This window comes from Rhinoraja longicauda, chromosome 4, assembly GCF_053455715.1.
Source record: "Rhinoraja longicauda isolate Sanriku21f chromosome 4, sRhiLon1.1, whole genome shotgun sequence".
Classification (NCBI taxonomy): Eukaryota; Metazoa; Chordata; class Chondrichthyes; order Rajiformes; family Arhynchobatidae; genus Rhinoraja; species Rhinoraja longicauda.
In genome coordinates this window covers 19,163,427-19,190,027 of record NC_135956.1, presented here as the reverse complement: position 1 = coordinate 19,190,027, position 26,601 = coordinate 19,163,427, and the positions used below count along the sequence as shown (strand labels likewise).

At 41.7% G+C, this 26,601-nt stretch overlaps 2 protein-coding genes across 3 annotated transcripts in view; one reads left to right on the top strand and one right to left on the bottom strand.

Moving 5' to 3' along the window:
• The first annotated feature begins 818 nt into the window (after positions 1-818).
• On the top strand, positions 819-18,134 carry tyms (thymidylate synthetase). The gene is made up of 7 exons (XM_078397299.1): positions 819-1,099; positions 3,281-3,354; positions 4,046-4,220; positions 5,129-5,230; positions 6,269-6,444; positions 7,555-7,626; positions 15,506-18,134. Exons 1-7 carry the CDS (start codon positions 958-960, stop codon positions 15,641-15,643), a joined length of 879 nt encoding a protein of 292 aa, XP_078253425.1. The 5' UTR covers positions 819-957; the 3' UTR covers positions 15,644-18,134.
• A 1,121-nt stretch (positions 18,135-19,255) lies between these two features.
• Positions 19,256-26,601, bottom strand: part of LOC144592614 (tyrosine-protein kinase Yes) — a 45,892-nt gene continuing 38,546 nt past the window's right edge. For both annotated transcript variants that reach the window (XM_078397288.1, XM_078397289.1), the window contains exons 11-12: positions 23,766-23,897; positions 19,256-20,832 (exon numbers count right to left, since the gene is read on the bottom strand). In XM_078397288.1, coding sequence (XP_078253414.1) covers positions 20,624-20,832; positions 23,766-23,897 — 341 coding nt within the window. In that variant the 3' untranslated portion in view covers positions 19,256-20,623. The remainder of the gene's footprint in view (positions 20,833-23,765; positions 23,898-26,601) is intronic.

Below are 26,601 nucleotides of genomic sequence, written 5' to 3'. Positions count from 1 at the left end.
GCTACCCATGTGGTTGCCCTGGGGTTAATATCCCGTCCCGTCTTTGAGGAGTGTCCCTGCTGGATTCAGACCCTCAAGGGACTGCAGGACCTGTCAGTGTCCTGCGACTGAGCCGGGCCCGGGGCACTAGCCGCCGGACCAGTTTTTGTTTATTAATCAAATTATACTTTCATTCAGGGTAAAAAAAGGCGGTGAAGTAGAATTGATGGGCCAAATGGCCTAATTCTGCTCCTATCACTTTTGAAAATGTGTACAAAACAAGAACTGTGCAAAATTCCTCTGACATTTTCCACGGCTAAAGATATATTTAGCCGTAGGGCAGGGCCGGAGAGAGGGGAGGGGGGAGAGGGGAGAGAGGAGGGGAGGGGGAGGAGAGGAGGGGAAGGAGAGGGGGGAGGAGAGATGGGAGGGGGGAGAAGAGGGGAGGAGGGAGAGATGGGGAGGGGGGAGGAGAGATGGGGAGGAGAGAGGGGTGGAGAGAGGTGGAGAGAGGGGAGGAGAGAGGGGGAGGAGAGAGGGGGTGGAGAGAGGGGAGGAGAGAGGGGTGGAGAGAGGGGAGGAGAGAGGGGAGGAGAGAGGGGTGGAGAGAGGGGAGGAGAGAGGGGTGGAGAGAGGGGAGGAGAGAGGGGTGGAGAGAGGGGAGGAGAGAGGGGAGGAGAGAGGGGTGGAGAGAGGGGAGGAGAGAGGGGAGGAGAGAGGGGTGGAGAGAGGGGAGGAGAGAGGGGAGGAGAGAGGGGTGGAGAGAGGGGAGGAGAGAGGGGAGGAGAGTTGAATGAAGGGAGCAGATTATGTAAAAAAACCAAAAAGGAAGAGGATGGGCAGTGGTTAGGGGGTTGGACGTTGCTTTGTGGAAAGAGGCGCGCATTTGCCTTCTGCAGCAGGGGCTCATTAGGAGAAGCACTGAACAAATAGCAGTGCCTGTGCTTGGCCTGGGATGCCCCACACCCCAGAGCAGAAATGCATCACGAGGAGTTGAGCGACGAGCAGCAGTATTTGCAGCACGTCAGTTACATCTTGGAAAAGGGTGTCCACAAGGACGACCGCACCGGTACCGGCACCATCTCAGTCTTTGGGCTGCAGGCCAGGTACAGTCTGAGGGGTGAGTAGTTTGCATGCATTTTATTTATTTTTTCCTTTTTGTGAAAGCTGCCCACAAAGAGGCACTGTGCACTGGCTGGGCTGAGCAGGGCTGCCTGTGTGGAGAGGGGGAGGGAGGGAGGGATCAATCCCACTGTCATGGCGCCAATTCTCAACGCACACACTAAATAGAGAAGGAACATATCATATCATATCTATACAGCCGGAAACAGGCCTTTTCATCCTCATTGCACAGCAGATTTCACCAGCAATGCAAAGAAACACATTTTGAAGGGCACGTCTAATATTATTTAAAGGCATCAAAAGCATCAAAATTAAAGGCATTTAATGTTTTTTTTAAAGGCATCATCTGCACAGTTCTGCAGCCAGAGAACGAAGAGTTCAACGTCTTCCCGCGCTCTTTGAATAGTTTAACCAGGAAAAGCAGCATCTCAGTGTCGGTGCAGGGTGAATTGGGGGGGGGGGGGGGGGGGGTTAAGACCTGCAGTTTTCCACATGCATTATTCCGACCGTCTTGCAACCCCACCTTCCCCACTGGTTGAGTGTTTATTTTTGCGCTTTGTTTTCAAAGAAGTTTTGCACCTTCCAGTCCCCAAAGGACAGGTTGTAGTGGGAGACGGTATGAGTTCTGCCCGATTGATTACAAAGTCGTAGACGCGGTGGATTGATTGATTGCCTTGTATTCGGGCATAGACACAAAGTGCTGGAGTAACTAGTAACTCGAGCTCAAAGTGCTGGGGTAGTCCAAAGTGCTGGGGTAGTCCAAAGTGCTGGGGTAGTCCAAAGTGCTGGGGTAGTCCAAAGTGCTGGGGTAGTCCAAAGTGCTGGGGTAGTCCAAAGTGCTGGGGTAGTCCAAAGTGCTGGGGTAGTCCAAAGTGCTGGGGTAACTATTTTGCAGATACACATGGCAGCTTTAAAAAAAGGCATCTTGAATGTGTAGGATGTGTCAAGCAAAAAGGTAAAAATGATGAAATAGGATGTGCCACTGTGCTGTCGTTGGCTATTAAATGTTTGGAGCATGGATATGGTCCAAAGATACATGCAACATTCTGGAGTAACGCAGTGGGACTGGCAGCATGTCTGGAGAGAAGGAATGGGTGAAGTTTCGAGTCGAGACCCTTCTTCTGACTGACATCAGAGGGGAGGGATATAGATAAGGAAGCGTAACGGTGTGAAAACAGGGCAAAGGGAATGGAGGTCAGGGAAAATGTAGAATAGATCATTGTTAACTGGGAGAAGGTAACAAAACAAACAAAACACCCCAATGACGTACAGGTATGTAAGTTAATTGGCTTGGTAAATGTAAAAATTGTCCCTAGTAGGTGTAGGATGGTGTTAATATGTGGGGATCGCTGGTCGGCGCGGACCCGGTGGGCTGAAGGGCCTGTTTCCGCGCTGTATCTAAACTAAAGATAAAATGTAGTCGGAGACAATAAGACTGGGAAGGGGGAGGGATGGAGAGAGAGGGAATGCAAGGTGTAGGAGCCATTTTGCAGTTATTAGTTATTTTTGCTTATTAATATCACTACCTTGTATTCTGCTGTAGTTTGGACACTAGAGTTAATGCAATGCTTACGCAGGGGCTGGGCGGAGCCAGAGTACGGGCAGTTGGGTACGTGCTGGCATAGTGGGTGAGCTGGGAGGTGCTGACAGAGGGTCAGCTGGAAGCTCCGCCAAAAGATTTATCAGCCATGATGTAATCGCCTGTAAGTTTTATTAACTAGAAGATTAATACAAACTGTGTCAAAGTTATATCTGGCAATTCGTAACGATCGCATAGACTATGGTAAGATATGGAATTTTACCTAGCAATTAATAACCAGTCGATGACAAGAGATATGCCAATATGTTTATTGCACCTTCAAATAAAGAAGACTAACTATTAAACGTCTGGGAGGATCTCTGTTATTAGTTGTTCGAGTTATTACGCTTATCGCTGACCCGGTCTATGCAAGTGGCAGCTTGGGAGCTAATTGAGATAGCCGAGAAGCTGGCCGCTACACAAGGGTTACTTGAAGTTAGAGAAGTGCTCCAACCTGACTGCAGACTTAGTTTTTTTTGCACTTTCTCGAGCAAAAAAGGCTTTTACTAATTTGATAATGACTGATAGGGAATGTATATTCATTGTTTACTCGCACATTATTCTCGGTGCTCAGTGACATGATCAAATTTTGTCTATTAGATTCTTTTCCTCTCCTCACCACAAAACGAGTGTTCTGGAAGGGAATTCTACAAGAGCTGTTGTGGTTCATCAAGGTAAGTATTAACCGTGTACTCGGAAGTCGGTTATGGGAACGGACTTGCCGGCTTCGGCGGGGCCAGTTCCAGAGCTCCGGCCGCAGGGGCCAAATTCGGCCAGCTGATCGACCACAGAAGTCGGCTATGGGAACGGATCTTCCGGCTTCAGCTGGGCTGGAATCCCAGAGCCCTGGACGGAGGGGGCAAATTCAGCCTGTCACCAGTGCAGAAATCCCAATGAGGTAGAGATCGGCCGCCTTACCCTGCCTAGGTGGCACATTTTTGTAGGTGACTTATTGGGGGGGATTTCAAGTGCACTCTCGTAATTTTGTCCAGATTAAAGGAGACGATGGACCAGTTACCTTAAAATCAGTGGTGGACTGTATCTGCTGTCTGCTGACCCTCCATGAACTAGAATGGTCGGGTATTTGCAACAAGAAGATAATGTGGCCAATCATTCTTTTTTTATATTGAAGCAAGAAACAGTAATAAACCATACCTCTGATGCTCCTGCGTGCGTTATTTATCCTTGGCTTCTCAATTGACCAATGTTCATTTGTTGAAATATATTCCCAATTAATAGTGGGAAAAGTTTAATCATTTGCTTGGGTAAGGTTTTGGAAAGTAGTTACATAGGAATATTTAATTCCTTGTTTTACAAAGCATTCCCTCAAATTCACTTTTTTTGCCATTTTGTTTTCTTTTTCAGGGTTCCACTAATTCCAGTGAATTGTCTGCAAAAGGAGTTAAAATTTGGGATGCCAACGGATCTCGAGAATTTTTGGACAAACACGGATTCACATCCAGAGAAGAAAGTGATCTAGGTCCTATTTATGGCTTCCAGTGGAGGCACTTTGGGGCCGAATACAAGGACATGCATACAGGTTAGGAAATATTAGTCTGGTACCCGCTGCTAACTCCAACAATTAACTGCTCATCACAGTTCTGTTTGCTTCCCAATGATATAAACTGCCCACAACATTAATATTGTAAATTTATCTACTACTTCTCGCCAGGGATTCTTTGTGACGTTGGTGACACAGGAATAAACTTTGCAAACCACAATGGTATAATTCACCAAAATCTCCGCAATCCCTATTCACTAAATAACGTGTTCAGGTGGTTACTTACCTTCAATGAAGGGTTACATTAGAACGTTAAGCAATGGACTCGTATCAAATGTAAAATTACTGTAAAATACATTAACTTTACAAATTATTAGAGGATCTCAAATAAATTTCCCGATGGAAATTTCACAATGATGTTGTGATACATCAAAATGAAATGACCCATCATCACGTTAATCTTATTGAAAACCCACGTGTACAGTAGGGGAGAAAGTAATGAGAATGTAATGTACCAGAGGATCAAGATAAATTCATTTCCACGGAATAAAAAGCATAATTAGAGTTTAAATAACATTTTATTTTAAAGGCCAGCACAGTGGCGCAGTGGGTGCAGTCTGTACAGAGTGTGTATGTACTTCCTGTGACCACGTGGGTTTTCTCTGCTTTTCCCCCACATTCCAAGACTTGCAGATTTGTAGGTTAATTGTCTTTGGGGAAAAAATGTAAATTTCCCCCAGTGTGTGATACAGTGCTAGTATAGGGATCGCTGGTCCATGGGCCGAAGGGCCTGTTTCTGCGCTGTATCACTAAAAACTCAAAAATAAAGATATCGAAGAACCGATATTGGTGATTTTGTCATGAGTGACAAATATGAAATTCATCTTAACTGTACAGTTTAAATTTTTATTGTGTTTTTTGTTCTCTTATCATTTTAATCATTATAGATTACACTGGACAAGGTGTTGACCAGCTTCAAAATGTAATTGATACCATCAAAAACAACCCAGAGGATCGTAGGATCATAATATGTGCATGGAATCCTAAAGGTAAATAAAAATTGGTGTTAAAGATGTTCGAGCCTTTAAGGGATCTATTAATGAAATGTGCAACTGAGTCCCATATTTTCTCTTGTGTTTATTAACCTCTGCATCCTCTTACTCAGAGGTAGAGCCCAAATAAGGAAAGATTAGTACTCTTGCTGCATGATTTCTGCTGCACACATATAAAATGACTTTCTATAAAACTGGATTTGAGCGTGACATTCTTCGGTTTTCCTGTTCTCTCCACCCACCTTTCTTGCCCGCATTTTCTCATGGTGACTCAGATTAGACGCTCAAAGGGTCAGCTGCATTGGACAATCCCTTCAATTGAAAAGTTGAGGAAACATTGGGAAGGTAGTTTGAATCCAATGCCTAAGGATGGAAAAATCTCTGGTTAGGATGTTATGAAAACAGATATTATCCTTTCCATTTATCCTTCCATGTTTCTGGAGAGGTGTCAAAAAAACCAAAGAAGGTTTAATTAAATTTAAAGCATTTTCAAAGTGCAGTAATGGGACTGAAACGTTTTTAATTTAAGGGAAATGGTAACTTGCAGCCTTCACAATTGGGTTTGCTAACTGGGATATGTATTTAAGAGACCTTTTTGAAGTAAATACAATTGTAGAATTTAAGGGAATTTTGTCACACTCAAAGAATGATATGCTAGAATATACGGATGTATCTTTGGAGAGACAACAGAAGTGTGATCCTGTTTACTGGCTGTCTTTTAGCTTAAGTAACTATTCATCTCCATAGTAATTAAGGTAATGCTGACGATAGACACAAAAAGCTGGAGTAACTCAGCGGGACAGTCAGCATCTCTGGAGAGAAGGAATGGGTGATGTTTTGGGTTGAGACCCTTCTTCAGACTCAATGCTGATGTGCAGAATTGAAACATGGCAACTTGTCTATATTGGAAGTCAGCACAAGATCTGATGGAAATTGTAGTGAATATAAGCTTTCTACCTTAGTTTCAATGCAATTCATAACTGGCTGAGTTTTTGAAATAGGTTTTGCATTTATTCTTATTGTTTTTAAATCCAGATCTTCCACAAATGGTTCTACCTCCGTGTCATGCCCTTTGCCAGTTCTATGTGGCCAATGGTGAGCTATCCTGTCAGCTCTATCAGAGATCTGGAGATATGGGTCTTGGTGTCCCATTCAACATTGCCAGCTATGCATTGCTTACATGTATGATTGCACACATCACTGGATTGAAGGTACTCAGAAATAATATATTTTCTCTCACCAAAGATCCTCATGCTGAATATTCCTATTGAAGTGTTATCAGTTGTGTCGACAGATGTATCAAAATCTGTAAATAACAAATGAAATAAGCAATTGATGATTATTTTTGTGGTGGTGCTGAATGGTAGGATACCAGGAGAATGAGTCCACACCGACCAGTGATCCCCGCACATAAACACTACCCTACACACACTAGGGACAATTTTACATTTACACCAAGCCAACTAATTTACAAACCTGTACATCTTTGGAGTGTGGGAGGATACCGAATATCTCGGAGAAAACCCACGCAGGTCACGGGGAGAACGTACTAACTCTGTACACACAAGCACCCTTAGTCAGGATCGAACCCGGGTCTCTCTGTAAGGCAGTAGCTCTACCGCTACGGCACCGTGCCCCCTTAAAACCCAGTTGTGCTTGCCGTGGAGGAACTGCAGCAAGGATTTTAGACTGGTTCAAGGGAAGAGGTATGACTTAGTATCCCAATACTATTTTATTCAGAGTTTAAAAGAATGAGGAGAGCTCATGTAAAATTACAGAATTTGTACAGGGCTTTGCAGGCTGGATAGAGGAAGGATGTTTCCCAGGATTGAGCCCAGAGCCAGGGCCGTGCTTGATAATAAGGGGTAAGTTGCTTCGGACTGAAATGCGGAGAAATTTCTTCACTTAGGTCATGGTGAACTTTTGGATCTCTCTACTTTATGGCTGTGGAAGCTCGATTACCCTGTTCATTCAGAACAGAGATCCCTAGGGCTTTAAGAGCTTTGAGGAATATGGCAGTAGTGCAGGGTAATGGCACTGGAATAGAATATCAGCCATGATTTTGATGAATAATTGAGCCTGCTTGATAGTGGCAGATCTACTCCTATTTCTTATTTATTTCTTGTTTGTTCCTTGCCTTGTCTGCTTATATTTTCTGGCATGCTATTGAGGAAAGGGTGAAGTAGATTTTTATTCACTTAGTGATTCGTATCAATCTGATCTGAATTTTCCATTTGGTTTAAAAATAAGTACAATTTCTTTACTGAATAACTTTGTGGTAACAAATATTAGATATTCTCTTTATATCTTATTTTTTTCAGCCTGGTGATTTTATACATACATTAGGCGACGCTCATGTTTACAAGAACCACATAGAGGCATTAAAGATTCAGGTAAATGTTGATTTTCAATCACCTGAAGTAAACCTATTCATAATTCACACTGGAATACGAATTAAGAGTCAGGAGTAAGCCAGGCAATCCTTTACCTGTTCTGCCATTTATAAAGTAGTGGTCAAACGTCCATGCAAGTTCCTCTTTCCCAGCGTATCCCCATATTATGTGGTACCCAAAAATTAACCAGTCAATCTCAGTCTCAAATATACGCAAAACTTTCTTAACCATCTGATTGAAGTCTTGTGATGTAGTTTTTGACTCTCCATTCAGAGAAAATATTTTCTCAAGCATCTGTCCCTCTTAAGGTGTATTGATGTCAGCCAGTCCCAAGGTTGCTGTAAATGTTGGGGTATCCTTGATGCTGCAAATATATTATTCTCTGGTAAAAATGACCTGGTGTCCCCTACCTCATCTCTCGATAAACCCTGAAAATGAACAGAAAACAATCTGGTAGCATCTGTAGAAAGATAAATGGTTAACTTTTCAGGTTCCAGACGTTTCATCAGAACTGGGCAAGTGAGAAAACAAATTAGTTGCAAATTAGGGAAGGTTGGACTGAGAGATATCTCTGAGAGCATGAAACTAGGGTAGCAGAAGTGAGTTAAATGTTAAAGGAGCTGAAAGAAACTTGTAAAACGATGAAATCAAGAACAAGACGGTGAACTACAGGCCAGTGTGCTGAACACGTGGTGGGAAGGTTACTGAAGGAGATCCTGAGATCAAAAAATAATTTTGGAAGGCAAGGACTGATTAGGAATAGTCAGCATGTCTGTGTGTGTGTGGGAAATCATGTCTTATAAATCAATTGATTTATTTTGAAGGGGATTGATTCGGGCAGGGTGGTAGACGTTTAGCAAGGCCTTTGGTAAGGCCTCACATGATAGAAATTTGAAAGATAAGACCACATGAGCTCCAGAGTGAGCCAGCCAATCTGACACAAAATTGGTTTGGTGGAAGATGGTTTGTGGTTAGCGGAGAGTTGATTTTTCATGTTGGAAGCCTGTAACAAGTGGTGTGCTACAGGGATCGATGTTGGGTCCTCTGTTCCCTGTCATAAATATTAATGATATGAATGAGAATGTAAGGGGCATGATGCTGATGACACTAAAATTGGTGGTGGGTAAATTGGGGAAAATTGTGAATAAGGTTGTCTGGGGCTACAACAGTATCTAGATCAACTGGGCCAAAGGATGGTAAGTGGGATTTAGCTCAGACACAAATGTAAAGTGATGGATTAGATGAAATATGCAGTGAATGACAAGACCCTGGGGAATGCTATAGACCAGAAAAACCTCTGGGTACGTATAGAGTTGAATAGTGTAGGAAAATAACTGCAGATGCTGGGACAAATCGAAGGTATCACAAAATGCTGGAGTAACTCAGCAGGTCAGGCAGCATCTAGGAGAGAGGGAATGGGTGATGTTTCGGGTCGAGACCCTTCTTCAGACTGTCGGGAGAGGGAGACACAGAGATATGGAAGAGTAACGTGTGAAATGAGAGATTAAAGGGGATCAAGTCCAAGGAAAATGTAGAATAGTTCATTGTTAGCTAGGGAAAGGTGACCACGAGGCATACAAAGATAAAATTGAATCAGGAGGACAGTCAAACTGGTCAGAGAACTGGGATGGGGGAGGGAGGGGGAAAGCAAGGTTACTTGAAGTTAGAGAAGTCAATGTTCATACCACTGAGTTGTAAGCTGCCCAATAATATGAGGCGCTATTCCTCCAATTTGCACTAGGCCTCAATCTGAACATAAGAGTTGGGTTGTCAGTTTGCATTTTGTACAAGACATTGGTAAGACCGCACCTGGAATATTGTGTGTAGTTCTGGTTACCATACTATAGGAAGAATGCAGAAAAGCTTCATAAGGATACTGCTGGGAACGGAGGCCTTGAATTATAAGAAGACTGCACAGATTGGATCAATTTCCCCCAGAGTGAAAATGAGCTTTACAGAGATAAAATCATGACGGGCTAAGATAGTTTGTCAGTTTCCAATTGATAGTTTTCCAAGTATAAAGGATAAGTTTAAGGCGTGAAGGGTAAGATTTAAAAGGGACCAGAGAGACAACCTTTCTACACAGCTGGTGGTGGGTATATTACATTAGCTGCCAGAGGAAGTGGTAAAGGAGGGTGCAATTAGTGTTCAAAAGATATTTGGATAGAAAAGATTGAGAGGGACGAGCCAAATGCAGGAAAATGGGACCAGCCCAGGTAGGCATCTTGGTCAGTTTGGATGAGTTGAGCGAAAGGGCTTGTTTCTGTGCTGTATAACTCTATGATAATTCCTGTATGTGACAGAAATCTTATAACTCATCATTCTTGTCAGCTTTTTGAAAGTCATATTTTGCCATTGTCCTTAGGCCAAAACATAGAAAATAGGTGCAGGAGTAGGCCATTCGGCCCTTCGATCCTGCACCGCCATTCAATATGATCATGGCTGATCATCCAGCTCAGTAACCTGTACCTGCCTTCTCTCCATACCCCCTGATCCCTCTAGCCATAAGGGCCACATCTAACTCCCTCTTAAATATATCCAATGAACTGGCCTCAACTACCTTCTGTGGCAGAAAATTCCACAGACTCGCCACTCTCTGTGTGAAGAAATGTTTTCTCATCTCGGTCCTAAAAGACTTCCCCCTTATCCTTAAGCTGTGACCCCTGGTTCTGGACTTCCCCAACATTGGGAACAATCTTCCCGCATCTAGCCTCTCCAACCCCCTAAGAATTTTATATGTTTCTATAAGATCCCCCCTCAGTCTTCTAAATTCCAGCGAGTATAAGCCTAGTCTATCCAGTCTTTCTTCATATGAAAGTCCTGCCATCCCAGGGATCAATCTGGTGAACCTTCTCTGTACTCCCTCTAAGGCTAGAATGTCTTTCCTCGGATTAGGAGACTAAAACTGTACACAATACTCCAGGTGCGGTCTCACCAAGGCCCTGTACAACTGCAGCAGAACCTCCCTGCTCCTATACTCAAATCCTCTTGCTATGAATGCTAACACACCATTCGCTTTCTTCACTGCCTGCTGCACCTGCACGCTTGCTTTCAATGACTGGTGCACCATGACACCCAAGTCACGTTGCATCTCCCCTTTTCTTAATTGGCCACCATTCAGTTAATACTCTGCTTTCCTGTTCTTGCCGCCACATTTATCCACATTATATTGCATCTGCCATGCATTTGCCCACTCTCCTAATCTATCCAAGTCTAATCTGTTCCAGGTATACTCATCAACTAAAGATTTGCTATCAGTTGAATAAAAGTTATGTGCACTGGATTAATTGCACACTTGATATTCCAGCATGTGTTTCATTATCTAGGAAGCTCCCCATTTGTAACTGAATCCCACTAGCAATAAACTGTGACCACCCTTATAGAAACATAGAAAATAGGTGCAGGAGTAGGTCATTCGGCCCTTCGAGCCTGCACCGCCATTCAATATGATCATGGCTGATCATCCAGCTCAGTAGCCTGTACCTGCCTTCTCTCCATACCCCCTGATCCCTTTAGCAAAAAGGGCCACATCTAACTCCCTCTTAAATATAGCCAATGAACTGGCCTCAACTACCTTCTGTGGCAGAGAATTCCACAGACTCGATACTCTCTGTGTGAAGAAATGTTTTCTCATCTCGGTCCCAAAAGACTTCCTCCTTATCCTTAAGCTGTGACCCCTGGTTCTGGACTCCCCCAACATCCGGAACAATCTTCCCGCATCTAGCCTCTCCAACCCCTTAAGAATTTTATATGTTTCTATATATATGGGGGTATGGGGAGAAGGCAGGAACGGGGTACTGATTGAGAGTGATCAGCCATGATCGCATTGAATGGCGGTGCTGGCTCGAAGGGTTGAATGGCCTACTCCTGCACCTATTGTCTATAAGATCCCCCCTCAGTCTTCAAAATTCCAGCGAGTACAAGCCCAGTCTATCCAGTCTTTCCTCATATGAAAGTCCCGCCATCCATGGGATCAATCTGGTGAACCTTCTCTGTACTCCCTCTAAGGCAAGAACGTCTTTCCTCAGGTTAGGAGACCAAAACTGCACACAATACTCCAGGTGCGGTCTCACCAAGGCCCTGTACAACTGCAGCAGAACCTCCCTGCTTCTAAACTCAAATCCTCTTGCTATGAATGCCAACATACCATTCGCTTTCTTCACTGCCTGCTGCACCTGCATGCTTGCTTTCAATGACTGGTGCACCATGATACCCAGGTCACGTTGCATCTCCCCTTCTCCCAATCGGTCACCATTCAGGTAATACTCTGCTTTCCTGTTCTTGCCGCCAAAGTGGATAACCTCACATTTATCCACATTATATTGCATCTGCCATGCATTTGCCCACTCGCTTAATCTATCCAAGTCACTCTGCAGCCTCCTAGCATCCTCCTCGCAGATAACACTGCCACCCAGCTTCGTGTCATCCGCAAACTTAGAGATGTTGCATTCAATTCCCTCGTCCAAATCTTTAATATACACTGTAAATAACTGGGGTCCCAGCACTGAGCCTTGCGGTACCCCACTAGTCACTGCCTGCCATTCCGAAAAGGACCCGTTTATTCCTACTCTTTGCTTCCTGTCCGCCAACCAATTTTCTATCCACCTCAACACTGAACCCTCAATACCTTGTGCTTTAAGTTTGTACACCAACCTCCTATGTGGGAACTTGTCGAAGGCCTTCTGAAAGTCCAGATATAACACATCGACTGGTTCTCCCTTATCCACTCTACTAGTTACATCCTCGAAAAATTCTATAAGATTCGTCAGACATGATTTGCCTTTGGTAAATCCATGCTGACTTTGTCCGATGATTTCACCACTTTCCAAATGTGATGCTATCACATCTTTAATAACTGACTCTAGCATTTTCCCCACTACCGATGTTAGGCTAACTGGTCTATAATTCCCCGTTTTCTCTCTCCCTCCCTTTTTAAAAAGTGGGATTACATTAGCTACCCTCCAGTCCTCAGGAACTACTCCAGAATCTAAAGAGTTTTGAAAAATTATCACTAATGCATCCACTATTTCTGAGGCTACTTCCTTAAGCACTCTGGGATGCAGCCTATCTGGCCCTGGAGATTTATCTGCCTTTAATCGATTTAATTTACCTAACACCACTTCCCGACTAACCTGGATTTCCCTCAGTTCCTCCATCTCATTAGACCCCCGTCCCCCGCTATTTCCGGCAGACGGTTTATGTCTTCCTTAGTGAAGACAGAACCAAAGTATTTGTTCAATTGGTCTGCCATCTCCTTGTTCCCTATGATCAATTCACCTGTTTCCGACTGCAAGGGACCTACATTTGTCTTAACTAATCTTTTTCTCTTGACAAAGCTTTTGCAGTCAGTTTTTATGTTCCTTGCCAGTTTTCCCTCATAATCTATTTTCCCTTTCCTAATTAAGCCCTTTGTCCTCCTCTGCTGGACTCTGAATTTCTCCCAGTCCTCTGGTATGCTACTTTTTCTGGCTAATCTGTATGCTTCATCTTTTGTTTTAATACTATCCTTGATTTCCCTTGTTAGCCACGGATGCACTACCTTTCCTGGTTTGTTCTTTTGCCAAACTGGGATGAACACTTGTTGTAGTTCATCCATGCGACCTTTAAATGCCTTCCATTGCATGTCCACCGTCAACCCTTTCAGCATCAATCGCCAGTCTATCTTGGACAATTCACGCCTCATACCCTCAAAGTTATCTTTCTTTAAGTTCAGAACACTTGTTTCTGTATTGACTTTGTCACTCTCCATCCTAATGAAGAACTCTACCATATTATGATCACTCTTGCCCAAGGGGCCTCGCACAACAAGACTGCTAACTAACCCTTCCTCATTACTCAATACCCAGCCTAGAATGGCCTGTTCTCTCGTTGGTTCCTCGACATGTTGGTTTAGAAAACCATCTCTCAAACATTCCAAGAAATCCTCTTCCTCAGCACCCCTGCCAGTTTGGTTCACCCAATCTATATGTAGATTGAAGTCACCCATTATAACTGCTGCACCTTTAGTGCACGCATTTCTAATTTCCTGCTTGATGCCATCCCCAACCTCACTACTGCTGTTAGGTGGCCTGTACACAACTCCCACTAGCGTTTTCTGCTCCTTAGTGTTTCGTAGCTCTACCCATATCGATTCCACTTCCTCCAAGCTAATGTCCTTCCTTTCCACTGCTTTAATCTCCTCTCTAACCAGTAACGCTACCCCACCTCCTTTTCCTTTCTGTCTATCCCGCCTGAATATAGAATATCCCTGGATGTTGAGCTCCCAGCCTTGGTCACCCTGGAGCCATGTCTCCGTAATCCCAACTATATCATAATCATTAATAACTATCTCCACATTTAATTCATCCACCTTATTACGTATACTCCTTGCATTGAGACACAAAGCCTTCAGGCTTGTTTTTACAGCTCTCTTACACCTTATACAATGATGTTGAAAAGTGGCCCTTTTTGATTTTTGCCCTGGATTTGTCTGCCTGCCACTTTTACTTTTGACCTTGCTACCTGTTGCTTCTACCCTGATTTTACACCCCTCTGTCTCTCTGCTCCTGCTCCCATCCCCCTGCCACATTAGTTTAAATCCTCCCCGACAGCACTAGCAAACACTTCCCCTAGGACATTGGTTCCATTCCAGCTCAGATGCAGACCGTCCTGTTTGTACTGGTCCCACCTCTCCCAGAACTGGTTCCAATGTCCTCAAAATTTTAATCCCTCCCCCTTGCACCATTTTTCAAGCCACGTATTCATCTGAAATATCCTCCTATTCCTACTCTGACTAGCACGTGGCACTGGTAGTAATCCAGAGATTATTACCTTTGAGGTCCTACTTTTAAGTTTATCTCCTAGCTCTCTAAATTCATTGTGTTGAACAAGTAACTTGAAAAGTAATAATTTAATGTATAATACATTGAAGGTATCATCTGAGCACGCATGTTATGTACCCAGAGCTTGGGAGATGAGGATCAGATTTCCTTTGATAATAACATTCCACCGGGTGGCGCCACAACGGCTGCCTCGCCAACAGTCTGCCTGTTTTTTCGTCCTTTTTGTTATTTTTAGTGTTTTAAAAGTTTGTGTTCATGTTCTCTGGTTTGTTTTATGTGGGGGTGGGGATAGGGGGACACTGTTTTTCAATCTCTTATAGTGCCGGAGATGCGATTGTTTTCCGGATCGTATCTCCGGTCGCTCTGCGGCCTAACATCTTGCAGCCTTGCTCGGGACTGACTTTGAGCCCCACCAAAGGGCCTTGGACTTACCATCAGAATGTGCGATCCCTTGCCTAGGATCGACACTCCCAACTGTGGCCTGCAGTTTTTATCATAGAGCTACAAAAGGTTTTGACCAGCCCTGACCCGGGGTTAAATCGCCTGGCGCGGGGGAGCTGAGACTCGCCCTGATGCAGGAGCTTGATCGCCCTGATGCGGAGGGCCCAAACGCCGCCGGCTACGGGAGTCGATCGTCCCGTCAACGGAAGGCTCAAGGGCCCCGACCGCAGGAGAACAAAGAAGGGAAGAGATTGAACTTTTTTTCAGCTTCCATCACAATGAGGAATGTGGAGTAGTCACTGTGGTGGGTGTTTATGCTAAGATGTATTTCGTGTGTTCTATTGCTTTTAATTGGTATGACTGCATGGCAAAACAAATTCCTCGTACACTGCAAAACATACTTGGCTAATAAAGTATGATTATGATAGCAAACTATTGTAAATGTAAAATTCAGAGCCATGGCGTTATCTGAATGTCTGAGAAAGTAATGTTTTTGCCCAATTGTTGATTAAAATCAACCCATCCCTTTTTTTTGCAGTGGGGCCAAGTATATTTATATATTTAAATAATTTTGAGACGCCTGTTGTTGTCCAAATATTTCTTTCACTTTACCACAGCTCCAGCGTGAACCCAGACCTCTTCCAAAATTGAAGATCTTGCGCAAGGTGGAAAATATTGATGACTTTCGTGCAGAGGATTTTAATGTAGAGAATTACAATCCACATGCAACTATCAAGATGGAAATGTCTCTGTAACACAAGGGTTGGGGTGGGAAAGAGACAAGGGAAAGAAAACCCGAACTGTTATATTCCTTACTTATAAATCATTATATTGAAAGTTTATTCTCTTCTAGTTTTACAGTGGACTGCTTCAGCATTGTAGAATGATAATGGCAACTATGGCAGTACAGTGGCACAGCAGTAGAGTTGCTGCCTTATAGCACCAGAGACCTGGGTTTGATCCTGACTGCAGGTGCTGTCTCTGGAGTTTGTAAGTTCACCCAATGACTGGGTTTCCTCCAGGAGCTCTGGTTTCCTTCCCCCACTCAAAAGATATACAGGTTTGTAGGTTAATTGGTTTTGGTCATTTGTAAAATTGTCCCAAGTGTGTAGGATAGGGGACGGGGTGATTGCTGGTCAGCGTGGATTTAGTGGGCCAAAGGACCTGTTTCTGTGCAGTATCTCTAAAGTCTTAACTTCTGGGCAATAATGGCAGTTTCTACTTGCAGGTCCTTTTCAAGAATGTGAATGCCTAAGAGTACACATAATTCATTTAAATATTTCCAGAAAAAGCTAGGCTTGTTCTAAGAGTAGAAGTTTGAGACTAGATATGATTATTCATGATAATAGGTTTAGAAACTCTTGCCAATGATGCAAAGATGTTAAGAATTTCACTCCTTTCTTCATCCTCCCAGGGGCGGCACGGTAGCGCAGCGGTAGAGTTGCTGCTTTACAGCGAATGCAGCGCCGGAGACTCAGGTTTGATCCTGACTACGGGTGCTGTACTGTAAGGAGTTTGTACGTTCTCCCCGTGACCTGCGTGGGTTTTCTCCGAGATCTTTGGTTTCCTCCCACACTCCAGACGTACAGGTATGTAGGTTAATTGACTGGGTAAATGTAAAAATTGTCCCTAGTGTGAGTAGGATAGTGTTAGTGTGCGGAGATCACTGGGCAGACTTGGTGGGCCGAAAAGGCCTGTTTCCGCAATATGAAAAAAAAAAAATAGATCAAAAATTCTCTTGGTGAAAATCCATTGTTTCATCCAATGTTTGCTAAGCTAACCAGGTACTCAAAGATTTTTGCCTTGTGTTGCCTTCCAGTCAACTTTAAATATGTCATTCTTGCCCCTTGCATCATTGGCAACAGTTTCTCAACCTTTCATTATCATGACTATCCCTATCACGATGGGACTTTGTGCGAACTGACACAGGGACCAGCCACCACCAAGTGAGAAGGGGATGGATAGTTTTGAGTCTTTAAACATCCCCCAAGGGAATGTATTGTCATGGAATTTAAAATATCTTAACTTTCTTGACTTGTTGAACTCCCCGTACAAATATCTCGGGTGTTAATAGCACAAATCATTATCACTTGGATTTACTGCTTGTACAGACTTTTGAAAATGTAGATAAAAGTATAATTGTATTTGCTGTCTCAATTGTCAGTTAGAAATGGAGACCACTAACAATTAAAATCAAATATTTCCAAGCATGTTTCATGGAATCAGTGCAGCAGAAATTAGTCACAGTGGCTGCATCTAAATAATTATGCAATTTAGAAAATGATTTCTATCCCCATGGAAGAAGCATACACACAATACAGAATGTTCTAGTTTGAAACCATGCATTCCAGGTGCAAGCATTCACTTTTGAAATTAAGGTTTTCCAAAATTGCTTAAATCTGAAAGGAATGGCATCTGATATTAAAGTACTATAGCAGTTTTGTAGTGTGCACTGAATATGGACTGGTGTGAAGTTTAGTCAGAATTTATTTCCCATTGCTAACCTGGTTAGTTTGGATACACCATCCAGATGGTGCCAATATGGGCTGCTCCACAACATGAGTTTTCCAGTGTACAATATGTCATCAGGTTCATGTACAAAGTTGCCAATTCTGGCCAGGGTTCAAATCCATTGATTTGCAAATGATTTGAAGTGCAAGGAAGAATATACGTGTACCATGGGTAGTTTGAACAATTAAGAATATAACGCAGTGGAGGCTCATTAATGTTTTGATACATTGTGGGTTGCAGTTGTCCACATTTCCTATTGGCACTCTGGTTCGGTTAGGCTCTCCATCAATTGCACAGAATTAAGAGTGTTATTCCCTTTCCAGCTCAAATTACAATGAATCCGGCCATGGTTTTCACCTAGTTTCTTGACCTTCACCTTATTGACATGTATATTGAGCACTTAGTGGCTTACAACCAGTCAGGAAGGGTGCTCCCAATTGCTAATATGGACAAGTTTCCTGACCAATCCATTTTCAAGCATACGTGACTGACTCCCAGTCAAAATGTAAGTGAAAATTGGTCCTGAAAATTAAGTGACAGTAGAACTTTTCATTGCTGTGCTGCTCCGTTTTTTGAGGCAGCATGTAACTATTGCTTTTTAGTGGATTACTAGACCGTGCCCATTCCTCGTAGAGAGGAGGGGGGGGGGGGGCAGGGAAGAGTGTGAGTGAGAGCCCTGGACCCAAAGCCTCTCCTGTATTGGTGTAGCACCCTCAACCCCCCCACTCTATCCCCTCCTCCCCCCACTGACCCACTCCCTCCCCCCTACCCCACAGCCCTGCCTCCACCCCCCTTCCCCCACCCACCCTACTCCTGGTCCGCACCCCACTCTTCCCTCCACCCGAATCTTCCCTCCTCCCCCACCCCCACTCTCCTCCCACCCTCCCCACTCTCTCCTCCCCCCCCCCCACCCCCCTTTCCCTGCCCCCACCCCCACTCTCTCCTTCCCCCCCCCACTCTCCCTTCCCCATCGCCACTGTCCCCCCCCACCACCCCCTCAGCAACGCAAAACTGCACACAATATGATTCAGCTTGTGCAGAGTTAAGCAGAGAGATAATGTCAGTGCAATGGTATTGTGTCAGTAGTGGGAAGCCCCAGCATTAGATTGCAGGAACTTAAGGCACATCCATTAGTAAATAATGGCACCGTCATCTGCAGTATCCTCCAAGTTACACATAATTCCAACACAGAAATACATTGTTGTTCCTTTCAACATTACTGGGTCAAAATTCTCAGACACTTCTCAAAGGACAGTATCTTCAATACAACGTCTGCAACAGTCCAATCATCAAGCACCCACATCACCCTGGCCACGCTCTCATTTCACTCCTGCTATCGGGAAGGTAGTAGACGAGTGTGAAAACTAGCGTGCAGGTTCAGGAACAGCGTGTTCGCCCGCCCCGAATCGCGGGGCTTGGGTCGGCCCACCGCGGACCTTTCACCGTCCGGCGCGGCCTGAAATAGGCCGCGGGATTTTCACCGCCCACAGGAAGGGTGCCAATTGCTTTTTTTCAAGATTATATTAGAGCTACAGAATGATTTTTGTAATTTCATCACCTTCCCCCCACCCACCTGTCTTTAGATGGCATTACGCCAAAGCATAGTTTTATGTATACCTGCACAGAAAACCACACACCAGTTTCAGAGGAAACTAGTCAGCATATTTTTTTCCACATCTTTTAGAAATTAATGGAATTGCTTTATTCACAGAAAATGAATGTAGTAAATTTTGGAAGCTCTCACCAGAAATGAAACGAAACAGAAAATTGTGCATTGCATTATGATATTTTCCTTGAGGATAATGGAGTTAAGAGAAATGGGAAATACCTAAAAAAGAGCCAGTCTTTTTTCTTGATAAAGCAGTAACAGAAATTAGTGTTTATTTACTGTACAAATGTTGTTACAGGAATGATTCAGTCCATTAATGAAAATCATCACCAGAAAACTTTCTGGCAAAGGAGATCTGAAATTAATACAGAAAGCAAACACATAGGCTTGGTTATTTTCAAAAATATTACGAAGAAAAAAAAAATCAGAGATTCTATGATTTCATACAGATTTAAAACTATCACAAAATATATCGAAGGAAAAAATGTACAAGTGATGGCACTGATTAAGAAGATATGCTCTGTAGAAAATTTCCACAAAAAGACCAAGTTCTGTAAACATTTCAAAGTTAAAATTATATGGAAATGCTGTTGCTCACCTTCATGGAATTGTGCCTCAGTGCTGATAAGGTAACGATGACTAAATGTCAGCGTTACTCCCACAGTGCATAATAAACGTAATGAACTGCTGAGTCGGTCCAGCATTTCATTTTATTTATCCTTGATGAACTTAGTTTTGCTGTTCAGACATGATAGACATTCCTACCTTGGTCACTATATACTATTGCAGCAATAATACTGCGTCCATTATTGCTTGATATGCCTGAATCCACACGTTAGATACTTTGCTTAAGATTTCTTATTTCCTTTAGCAGAAATAAGCTACATCCTTAAATACCAAGCCCTTTACTAATGGAAATTTGTTCTTCTGAAATTAACCTTTCCCAAAAAATCAAAAAGCACCCCAGACCTATTTCCAAGAAGTTAATATTACATGATTTTCAAGTTTAAAAGATTGTAGTTTAGTTCATAAACAGTTACAAAACATGTTCATTATTTTCCTGTATTTCTGAATTAAACTCAAACTATGTATAAAATTTAAAATCTCATGCTGCATTTCCAGTTACATCAGTAGAAGTATTGAACACAGTGCAATACTCTCGCTCACAGTCAGTCATCTTATTACTAAGGTCTGCCAAACTAGATCAACGCTTGCACTCACTCAACATTTAAAATGACCTGGACACATTTAGTCCCTGGAGGTCTATCAAACTGCTGTATCAATTGTCTAAAAAGTTAAAGACTTACTCCTCATCAAAAATAGTGGATTTTAGTTAATATTTAGATTAGTGTTTTACATGATTGCATCTCTTCACATTTAAAAAACATGGGCTGTTGTTCCTACACCATATTTAACCTAAAAACAATTAATGTTCATAAAAATTTTCCTTCGTACCCTGAAGTGCAATGGCAAATGATACATGTTCAAGAAAAAGAAAGTGGTTCTGTGCAACCGCATAGTGGCATTCCAAATGGTCTCTCAGTGTTGGTTCAGTGTCGAGATGCAAGACACCTAGAATCATGGCAGACCAACAGCCTACTGCAGTTGACTTGGCTTATAGGTTATCTCCAGGTTGATACTGGGGCTCTGTAGCAGTAAAGTAGTCTTCTAAGAAGGATTGTATGTATTCGAATGTTGGTCTTTCGTCGGGATCCTTCTTCCAACACTGTTTCATGAGCTCGTGCAGAGAATCTGGGCATCCCTGAGGGCAAGGCATTCTATAGCCCCGCTCCACCTGCTCCAAAACTTCCCTGTTCACCATCCCTGGAAATCAATTATGAAACTTTATTATCACACTGGACATGACACAGTGAAATTCCTTGTTAATAAGTTTTGAGTAATAAATAACAGATTTATTTTTAAAAATGTAAAAACATTTACCATCTCTGAGCACAATTAGAAATGTGCCCATAGCCTGTACATTGAATCTGTTGAGTAGAAACTAAATTCAGGCCAGGTAGATTTTACTAAGGACCTTCAAACGTTTTCAGAAAGATGCAGTTGGATTTAAATTCTCTAAACTGCTTTTCTTTATCAAGAGTTTTTAATGTAACACAATCGTACGAATAGTAATTTAAAGCAGTGTGATTGAATTAGTTTTCCTCGTGATATTTCCAGTTTACATCTTGGTGCTGTGATAGTACTGATTTTAGGAAAGTACCCCAATTAGTTTCTGAAAAAATTCAATGGTCATATCCACAACAGTGAACTCAAGATTCAGTTTAGAGTTTGATAAACCCATTTAATATTCCACTACACAATTCTGCTATGATCTATGAATTTGTTATGTAGTTCTGAAGGATTGTTATACTATTATTAGTGTCAACTTTTCCAAAAGTGCATTGAGCTGCTTTGTTCAAAGTACAGGGAAGCCCCCTCTGTGCCAGAGCTAAAATTTATGCCTCACCCAGCACCAAATGGTTTGTATACGAAGGCCCAATTGTAGGATCTTGTTTTATACGATAATTTACACTTTTTTAATTGATTTATGGAATATGGGCATTGCATTAAGGCAACTATTTATTCCTACCTACCCATAAGGAGATGGCAGTGAGCTGCCTAAGTAACCTCTGAAATTCCTGTGGCAAAGGTAATCCCAGAGCAGTGTTCATTGAGATTGTCTTGATTTTGACCCAATGAAAGAATTTAAACTATTGAGTCTATACTAGTTTCTGTACCGTGATTCTATCTATTCCATCCCCTTGCTCTTTCCCCGTTGGCCTGCAAATTGTTTTAGTTAAAGTGCTGAGTAATCCCCTTTTAGGGGCCCTGACTGCCTTTCTCCACCATAATTACAGGCAGTGGACTGCGGATCATAACCCATTTCCACAATAGAATTCACTCATCTACATGCATTTTTTACATATTTCCCCAAAGCATTTTCAATCTAATCCCCTGGTACTTAAACTATTCACTATGGGAACAACTTCTATTTTATCTAAATCCATCACGATCTACCACATCCCCATGAATTCATGTTTCAACCTTCCTTGCTCCAAGAAGAACATAATTTCCTGTCCAATATTGCACCTGAAGATCCTCATTTCATGGAAACATTCCAGTAAACCTTTACTGCACCCTTTGAGACCTTGGCGTCCTTCTTAAAGTATAAGGCAGCACAGTGGCGCAGCAGTGGACCTACAACCTCACAGTACCAGAGAACTGGGCTCGATCCTGATTACAGGTGCTGTGTGTGGAGTTTGCACGTTCTCCCTGTGACTACGTGGGTTTCCTCTGAGTGCTCCGATTTACACCCATACTCTAAAGAGGTGCGGGTTTAATTGATTAATTGACCTCTGTAAATTGTCCCCCATGTGCAGGATAGAACTAGTGCACGGCCGATTGTGGTCGGCGCAGACCTGATTGCAGATCGTGGGCTGAAGTGCCTATTTCCACGCTGTATCTCTAAAGTCTAAAGCAATGTTTCTCAACCTTTTTACCCTTGCGGAACCCTTGAAATAATTTTCATGTCTCAGGGAACCCCTACATAAAGATTTGTCACGCACGGCTCCTGTCCACTGACCACTAAAGGCCGTTTCACACTGGCGCTGTATAGATGTCGCTAAATATATTCCCTATGATTATTATACTTTTAAATGACATAACAGGTTGAAGACTTAATTATAATACCCAAGAATTTTCCAAGAATATGCCGTACGTGTATAATAAAATTACAAATATGAAATTAAACACAAAAATGATTCAAAAAAGCATTTACATATGATTAGCAAGGATGTGCATTTCTGCTCTACATTGGTTCTAGTCCTAGGGAATACAAACCCACATATAACCACTAATTGCAGTAATTTAGAGTATAATGTCATCTTGCTTTTTGAAGTACTTCAATGGCATATTGAAGTACTTGTTGAAGTAAATTCACACATAAATTGATAATCAGCCCAAAAAGGTGGCAATTGGCTTTTCTGCTGTGTTTTATATTTTAACAATGTCTTAATTAATTAATATAGTTATATAATCTTGCACTTAAATTTAATATTTACTCATTACAGTTCCATCACTGATTTTCTGGCACTCTTGGTTCCGGAAAATCAGAAAACGGTTTATCCATTTTACCTGACCAAAGGAGGTCACGGCCTCCGATAGGGGTACAACAGTACCGGAACGGTCCACCTAGGCTGCTGGGGGGGGGGCCGAGATACCGGCCTGCAAAGCCAGCCAAGGAAGTTGGCTATGGGGATACATGTGCTGGCTCCAGCTGGGCTGGAGTTCCAGAGCCCCGGCCGCAGGTTGCAAATTCAACCCACTGATCGGCCATGGAAGTCCCGATGCGGTCGAGATTGGCTGCCTTGCCCAGCCTAGGTGCCACATTTTTGGGGGAACTTCCATTTCTCGCAGAACCCCTAGTGACCTCCAGCGGAACCTGAGTGTTCTGGGAAACCCCGGTTGAGAAACGCTGGTCTAAAGTAAAGTGTATAGTGGGTGGAATTGGACAAAATACTTCTTTTGTTGATTGCTGTTTTAACTTATTGGCAGAAGAAATCCATTTCCTGGAATTTAAAACAGTATTAATCTGTTAGAATGAGTTCTTCCGAGTCAGTTGTTTCTGCTAATTCAGGGGTCGGCATTGGGGGACCTGACATGTATTCTCTCAAAACTAACATTCCTTTATTAAATAATATTCACTCAAATGTTTAGCATTTTTGTTTGCAGAAATCAATAACCAAGAACTTATTTACCTGGATATGGTACTCTTCCCTTGGTAACCAGCTCTATCAGCAGAATTCCAAAAGACCACACATCTGATTTAATTGTAAACCGTCCATATAAAGCAGCCTCAGGGGCCGTCCATTTGATTGGAAATTTAGCTCCTATGCAAGAAGGACATCAGTTTTATTGGAATATTACAACCATACAAAATTGGACTTATGTCTGGCATAATGCATTAACTAAAAGGCATTCTCAAAAGTAAATGCCTATATTTATTCGCAAAATGCTGGAGTAACTCAGCAGGTCAGGCAGCATCTCGGGAGAGAAAGAATGGGTGACGTTTCGGGTCGAGACCCCTCAGAGGGGTCACCCATTCCTTCTCTCCCGAGATGCTGCCTGATCTGCTGAGTTACTCCAGCATTTTGTGAATAAATACCTTCGATTTGTACCAGCATCTGCAGTTATCTTCTTATAGTAACTGCCTAAAACTGTGTAAAGAAGGGTGGTTCAAGTAATTGAAAGATTGGGTAGAATATAAAAGCAGCAAAGATTGATTAAAAAGATTGACAAGAAAAAAAAGATGAAATAAAGTTAGAAAATGTAAAAAGAGATAGTAAGATGTTTTATAATTATTTATAAAAAGAGGTAACAAAGTGAATACTGGTCCTGTGGAAAACGAATTTTTAAATGCAAAACAAGGAGTTGGCAGATAAATTAAACAGGTATTTTGCACTGTCCTTCACCCTGGAGGATACAAGTAAAATCATAGAATTAGCATTCCAAAATTGTAAATTGGGATACAAATTACTGGAGTAATTCAGTGGGTCAGACTGCATCTCTGGAGAACATGGATAGGTGACGCTTCAGGTCAGGACTCTTCTTTGCATCTGAAGAAGTGCCACAACCTAAATTATTACCTATCCACGTTCTGCAGTGATGTTGCCTCATCCCCTGAGTTACTCCAGCATTGTGTCTTTTTTTTGGTAAACCAGCATCTGTAGTTCCTCCTTTCTACATTGTAAATTGGGAATTAGAAGGGGAGCAAATTACAATCATGAGGGAAAATAGTACTGTGGGCTGACATGTTTCCAGTTGTTGATCAAGTTCATTTGAGCTACTTAAAAGGGAACTAATTGCTGCATTGGTTTCAATTTTACATAATCCCGTAGATTCAAAGTTTCAATCAGATTGGAATTTAGAGGGCGACAGATAACATATTATTTTCAAAATGTTAAAAGCTATTGTTGAAGATATAGAAAACAGCATTTAGAAAAAGATCAAGATAATTAGACAAAGTCAATACAGTTTTGTAAAAGAGAAATCATGTTTGATTATGCTGTGTTGAAGTGTCTTCAAGCAGAAATATTAACTCTGAAAATCAAAAGAAAATAAGCAGATGCTTTAAACCCGAGATAAAACAGAAAAATGTCGGAATCTCTCAGCAGCTCAGGCAGCATTTGTGAAAAAGATGGATAAGAAAGTAAATTGTGAGCAGGACGAGGTGGCTACGAAGGGATATAAATATGTTAAATGAGCAGGCAAAGATCTGGCAAATCATATATAACGGAAGAAACAATAAGACTATCTAAATGATGAGTGATTGCAGAGCTCTGAATGCAGATGGATCCAGATTGCCAAATACATTATTCATAGTATCCTGATGCAGCAAATGACTAGGGAAATTAGCAGAATATTTTTATTGTTAGGGTTCTCAATGTAAAAATAGAAAGTTGATACTTTAGTTTTTTTATTTTTTATTTTTTAAAAATTTTTTTTTTCTTTGGAAGTAAGCACATTACATTTTAATGGTTCCTTTTTACAGGTGCCAAGAATTATTAAAACATTATTTGTACAACTTCCTTTTTTAAAAAGAAATGAGAAAGAAAGAAGTAGTGAAGAGTAAAGAATAAATTAGTGAGTATAGAGTGAAAAAAAAAAAAAAAAAAAAAAAAAAAAAAGAAATGTGCGAAAGTAAAGCAGAAAGGAGATTCTTAATCAATTTTCAATCTAACCCAGAATTTTTAATTTTATGCTGATATTACACCGCATGATTCCACAAGGTCAATAAATGGAGACCAACTCGATAAGAATTGGTCTTTTTTTTCTATTAGGAGGAGTCTCATTTCTTCCAAATGTGCTGTTTCCAACATATTACCAATCCACATTTTAAGTGTTGGTGGAGTAGACTTTTTCCACAATTTAAGTATGAGTTTTTTCGCTATTATTAAACCATAATTCAAAAATGAGATTTGGGATATATTTAATTTATTTACATCTCCAAAGATAATCATTTCCATGCTAGGTTCCATTTTTGTCTTAAATAAACTAGTAAATACATCAAATATATCACCCCAAAAACTTTGAAGTTTTATGCACGAAACGAAAGCGTGTGTAAGATTGGCATTTTGTGAAAGACATTTATCACAAATGGGTGAGATATTTGAATAAAATTTATTCAACCTAACTTTTGAGTAATATAGTCTGTGTAATATTTTAAATTGGATTAAATTATGTCTAGAGTTAATCGAACATTTATGTATGTATATCAAATACCTCTCCCATGTTTCTTTAGAAATTTTTATCAGTAATTCTTTTTCCCAGTCTTCTCTAATTGCCTCTGTTGGAGGCAATTCTCTATTAAGAATACTGTTATATAGATATGATATTAATTTTTGTGAGTCCGCCTTAATATTCATTGCTTCTTCCAGTGGGTCTATCGTTATATTCTGTGATCTTGGTATATATTTTTTTATAAAGTCACATATCTGTAAATATTTAAAGTATTGGTTATTATTGAGATTAAATTTTGATTTTAATTGTTGAAATGATAATAAATTTCCCGTTTCATACATGTCACCCAACTTT